The sequence below is a fragment of the Poecilia latipinna genome, unplaced genomic scaffold (assembly GCF_001443285.1).
Source record: "Poecilia latipinna isolate Pla-1442-1.1 unplaced genomic scaffold, P_latipinna-1.0 Scaffold8, whole genome shotgun sequence".
In the NCBI taxonomy this organism is placed as follows: domain Eukaryota; kingdom Metazoa; phylum Chordata; class Actinopteri; order Cyprinodontiformes; family Poeciliidae; genus Poecilia; species Poecilia latipinna.
This window is the reverse complement of record NW_015112624.1, coordinates 789,392-795,391: the sequence shown is the minus strand read 5'-3', so window position 1 is coordinate 795,391 and position 6,000 is coordinate 789,392. Positions and strand designations below refer to the sequence as shown.

At 40.2% G+C, this 6,000-nt stretch overlaps 1 protein-coding gene across 1 annotated transcript in view; it reads left to right on the top strand.

Annotated features, from left to right (window-relative positions):
- The first annotated feature begins 281 nt into the window (after positions 1-281).
- The window catches only part of LOC106944639 (leucine-rich repeat transmembrane neuronal protein 4), a 119,756-nt gene continuing 114,037 nt past the window's right edge, over positions 282-6,000 (top strand). Inside the window, exons 1-2 of the mRNA XM_015027767.1 lie at positions 282-426; positions 564-671. Of these exons, the coding sequence (XP_014883253.1) occupies positions 617-671 (55 nt within the window). The 5' untranslated portion in view covers positions 282-426; positions 564-616. The remainder of the gene's footprint in view (positions 427-563; positions 672-6,000) is intronic.

Sequence of the window (6,000 nt, the reverse complement as noted above, 5' to 3'; positions counted from 1 at the left end):
TTTTATTATCTGCGCGCGACACAAGCTCTGTTGGAGTCAGCTAAATACTGTCTGAAAAAAAGAAGTAACTACAAACCAGAATGTTATGTATTTGGTAAAAGCAATACATTATTCAGTGGTACTATTTTGTGTTCTTTGTGGAAGAATACCAAGTGTGGTGTATGAGTTCATTGTTCTCCCTATGTTCTTCAGCAAAATGTCTAATAAAGTAAGTCACGTTCCACTGAGGTTCTGTTGAGGAGCTAACTTATGAGAAAGAACATAACGCAGAAGACTACTTCCTGTTGTCTTCTTCGCCAGCGCTAACATCCGGCTGTTGATCACGTGACTCCTGTAATGCGGGTGAAAAAGTGCCTCCATTGCGGCTCTGTGACATACATCGACTCGATACGGCTCATCCCCGCGTAACAACTTTTATGGAAAAATGTAAGTATTTTTTGATACATTTCCTTTATGTTCATTTCAATTTGCGTAATTGTATATAGTTAATGGAAACGCAGCTCCTGCGAAGTATGGCTGCCTCACAAGCAGGTGTGGCTAATTGCTCTTCTTCCTGCCCCCAGGTGGTGATCCTGCTGGCGCGTGGGACCAAATCGCGTGACAAAAACAAGGCCGGATGGGATCACACAGACATCACAGACCGCTGAACAAAACGACAACAAACAACACAGGTGGGGATTCAGACAGGCGGATATGAAAATGCTCTGAACTTGTTGCATCCCGGCAGCCCCGCTTTTTTTTTTTTTTTGTTCCCATCCCCCCTCCCGTCACCCGGCGTCTTCTTAATTATCCCGGTGGATGAAAAGCAGCCAGACTTTGGCAGCCTTCACAGCCAAGGCCTGCTTCCGTCCGCATTCATCTTTGCCGAATTGGCAAAAGGCGACCTAATCAGACGACGGGGTGGGGAGCTCACCACCTTGACGGATCTCCAAATTACATGTAAACAGCGTAGCAGGGGAGGAAACAAATGGCCAACACACGGACGGGAGAGGCTGGGGGGAAATCGTGGCTTTTGCCAGCAGCCGTGCTCAGACAGCACAGCGTCGTGAATCACCGTGCGTCAATGTCAGAGAGCCTGTTAGACGGACGTATTTGTCTTCCAAAGGTGGAAAGTTACTAAGATGAGGATGTCGCCTCTGGCAGGAAGGAGGGCATTCAGTCAGACCCTGGAAGAGAGACGCAAGTCAAGTACAGCCAGACACCATGTCCCTTGATTTTAACAATTACTGCTTCTCTTCACTTTTTATATATATCTGTACAACAATCAGAGTTCAATTGTTCTGCCCATACGTGCCCACTTTGCAGTCTGTTTGTTGCTGGAACAAGTAAGCTTTTGGACAGAGGAGAATCACCATCTTTAGATTTAGTCACCATCCAGAAGGAGCTTTTTTATCTTGTACCACTTTGAGTATAACACCCACCTCGAAAGACAAAGACAGCAGGAAATATTGTATATCAGAACTAAATAAGTAAAAGATTAGAGAATACATCATTCTTAAGTTCTCCCTAAAAAAACATCAGCTTCCCAAAAGGGATGGCTTGGATAGTTCTGAAGTGGTTTCTGTGGAGTTGGCCTCAGTCGGGGTCCATCCTCCAGGAAACGGACTCAGTTTGGAGAACCAGCTATAAGTTTCCACTTAGGTGTTCAGCTAGTCAGAACTGAGCAAGTATCACTTCACAAAACATCCATTCTGTCTTTTTAATGGAGAAAAGATGAACGGCATCTAGTGCCGTCGTCTTCTAACCTTGACATTATAATTAAAATGTAACGAATTAATTATTTTATAAATTCTTGGTTACCTTTTTATCCAATAAAACAATAAAGCATGAATATTTTTGTTACCTTTGAGCTAGTTTTAAGAAGTACTGCTATGCTAAGTTTCTTTATTGGCTTTTTACTGGAATCAAATGATTTTTAGTCTCACCAGACCAGAGTAGCAAAACTCATAGTTCTAATCTTTTTCCTGTCTTTTTTTTTTAGAAACACGCCTTATCCAAAGCTGGAACAGTTTGTCCAAAACAACAAACAAAAAATACACGAAGACCTGACATTTTGCTTTTGGTTTGTAATATTTAAGTCTGCACTACATTTCTAATATTCCTGTAAGAACAGTCTGAGTCAAAAATGTGCTAGTTTTCGTCTTCAGTTGAAACCAAAAGTTTGAATATGTGGTTTGAAAGAATTAGCTGGAACATTGTAGATTGAGCATTTTGACATAATTATTATTTAGGATGGATCAAACTTACCCTGAGTTAACTTCATCTGATAACATGAAGCCTGAATATATTGCAGCATATTCGCTCCTTTAGTGTTTTGTGTCTGTCATGGAGAAAGATAGACTTAAAAATGTTTTCAGTCTTTTGGAAATTTCTGTAAAGAGCTACATTTCCCAAGAAAGATGGATGGAAAAACCGAGGCTTTACCGCTTGTAGCCTAATGCTAACTGTGCTAACTGCTTTCAAAATATGCTAAAAATGTCAGCTCCAAACCTTTTTTTGTCTTTGTTTTAAATGAGTAAAAACTCAGTGACTGCTCTCTCACTCGCAAGCTACAACGTTGTCTCTGCTCCTAATATGAAAAAATTAAAACCGCTGACAGCAGAAAAAGCAATAAGAAACAGTCTGAGCAAAACACAGTGTCAGCTGATATCAGTATTGGCAGCTCATAACTTTCCAAAAAAACACAGGTTGGAAGTCAGCCACAAATCTCTGCTAGGTGCATCTTTATAGTTAGGAGAATATTAGATTTAGATAAAACCACTCTTGTGGAGATGCTCCAGGTAGTTCAGTGGTAGTGTGCCGCAGCAAGAGGTGCTTTCTAAGGGTCGATTCCTGCATGCCGTCTCCTTCTCTTTTTCTCCTTCTCCCTGTCATGTTACTGATGAATAAAGGCCGATAGTGCCACAAAAACCTTAAAAAAACCCTCCAAAATAATCAGATATGGCATAAACTGGTTGCACGTCGGCAAGATAATTTTCTTTGGCAACTGCAAGGTTAGGAGGATGAATAAAATAGTTATTTTTCGGAGTATGATCCATGATTAAAGTTAAAATACATCGCATATGCCTCGGGAACATCATGTCCCATTTAAAGCTTTTTACTGGTGGATGTCACCACCACAAATTGTCACATATTTATTTATAGAACAACCAACTTGGGTGATTTTGGAAGAACTTTGTCATGTCTTCAGCTGCCCTGAAATGCACTGCAACACGTTTTCCTCTCTACACGATGATCAGCTATCATGTTTTACGGAGCCCTCTAAAGGGAAAGGGGATTTTTTTTTTCTTTTGCGTTCCGTCGCACTAATGTACTGATCAGTCCATAGGTCATAATTAAATACTGTAAGCCTTTCTTACAGTGGCCATCGTACTTTCTTGCTTTCGTGAAGTTTTTCCATGTATGTTAATATCTCGTGAAATATCTTAAGTTTTATATCATTTTCTTTAGGATAGAAATGCACCACAAACCTATGATATAAACAGAAACTTTCCATAAGTAGGAAAGAAGGAACAACTACATTCAGACTTGGACTATTTCTGAGTTATTATCTCAGGGTAATAAAGTCATCTGACAGTTTTGATTGTGTTTATTGTGTTGGTAGCCTGAATGGTTTAAAGGACGTTTTCATGTGGAGTCCCTCACACAAACAGACATAAACACACAGTGAATAAATAAATGTTCAGTTTTTTGCACCAAAAAGTTAACACATTTTCACTGACACTCTTTATATGTGTATATATTTGAAATGTTTAATTGACATTCATGACCTTATACAAAATAAACACAGTTAGATGGAACGCAAAAATATTGAGGGCACGCAAAAGAAATTATTTTTTTTCCCCCATGTCCCCTAGAGGGCTCTGTAATGTTTTAACCTTGTGTGTTAGGGGAAAAAACCTGAGATGATGGTGAGACAGTGGAGAGTAAGGGTTGGGGGGGGAAAGAACTTTTCACTTTACCTGGAGACAAAGCAGTGAAAAGTTATGGGGTTAATACTTTGAACAAGAGACTGAGACCACAAATAGAAGGCATGCCAGTAAATCACTTTTACTGCAAATCTCTGTCTCGTTGAGCTCAATTATGCAGCATTATATCATCAGCAGGGAGTCCAACTAACAGAGAGAGTGCCAAAAACTTATCCTGTCTGTGCAGACACAACACTTCCCGAGGACTGAAATTAGAGTGCAGCAGTTAAATCCATGTGAAACAAGAAGCCCTAATGAGCCTTGAAGCGTTAAAATACCAACTTCTAGACATGAAAAGGCATCTAAAACAAGAAGGTAAAGAGGAATTTACCATCCATGCTTTTTGTTTTTTCTTCTTCCTGTGTTCTCAAGCCGGACACTTATCCCACACACATACACAAACACTCAGCCTGCAGCGATATGAGAATAGACGGTGGACTCCATAATCCAATAAGTTGTGCTTCTTGTGCTAAACCCAGTGAAGTCTGGCACACAGAGGGAGACCGTGGAGAGTTTGGTCCTCTAAGCCTGGCTTCCAAGGAGTGGGATGGAAAACTGTATCCTGCGATCAAAGAACAATAATAAAATCTCCGCCGCGGTCTTTGCTGTAATGACGGCTCTTATTTTACCATAAACATCAGGGAATTATTATTTAATGATGCCATTCCGAGCTCACTCTTTTTTTATTTCTATTTCTTCGTCGTCTTCTTCAGAAAACACAAATTAAGAGAGAGGCGCGGCGGACTCGGCCACCAACCGCGCGGTGGAGAATAACTGGTGATGAGGATGAGATTGGACGGAAGACGTTCTGCCTCGCTGTCCGTCGTATCATCAGTCAATAGGAGGCAGGCATTCATTTGGAAGGGAAATTATTTCTGGAGAGCTGAAGCTGCTCCGAATGGATTCGCCTACACTCTTAACTTGAAACCGACAGAAGAATTCATGCAGTAATGGCAATTTTCCTCCACACATTTGTATGTGGAAATTAATTTTGAGTCTATTGATGCTATTTGTTCTCCGTCAAAGCTGCAAATTGGCGAGTGTGACTTTGTTCCCTCCTCGGTCTTAATAAAAGCTTTAAAAAAAAAACCAAACCTCGCTTCTCTCATGGTTTGGAAGCGACGCTCGCTCTCATCGTTTGCATACTGCTGCTGTCTGATCTTGTTATTTAAAATGTGGCCAAGCTCAATTCTAACTGCAAACTGGCTGTGACCATGAATCTAGGCCATTGTTCTACTTTTTTTTTTTAAAAGTGCTTTAAATTGAATTTACAATTTTCCTCTAGTTCACTACACACAGAAATAGTCTCTCATGATTGCAAGCCGTGCAAAACTTGCTTAGCTGAAGCATTTTTGGTTTCCATTGATTTGCTCAGGTAGCAGTTTGACACAAGGATTACAAAAGGGCAAGAAGTCCTCACAACCTGACACTGAGGTGTTACACAGAGGTGCACGTGAAATCAGATAACAGCTACGCCTTCAAAAAAAAAAAAAAAAAAAATAGAGAAACAGGCAAAACCAAAAGCTGAAAGTACTGGTCGTCTTCTTCATGGCTATCTGAGAAAATATGTTGGAAATATGACTTATTCAGCCCTACAGGTTCTGGTAGAAATTTAGAGCAAACAGAGAAGTTGAAGGTCGAGCTTGATTAGCTCATTCAATCAACTCAAACCACTTTTTAATAGATATCTACCGTCGTCTTTATGCAAATTTCTCTTCATATTTACATCGCTTGATTGGAGAGTGTCACCTTTTCTATGCATATCCCACAAACAGTTGTTCAGGGGGTTTCTTAGTAACTCCAAAATATGCTTAGTGTTGAGCCAAAGAACTTTCCCAGTTGCTTTCTGTCAATCTAGGACGTTACAAAGGGTCAAGAGGGAGAGCAAATTGACAAACCAACAATGACAGAAGAAAGGAGGCTAAATTGAAACATTTGATTTGAATTTGTTGAAGGTCACACTGCTATAAGAGGCCATACTGCTTTTGGTTTTATTAAAATAGAGATTGATCTGTGATCATTTTAGGAGGAA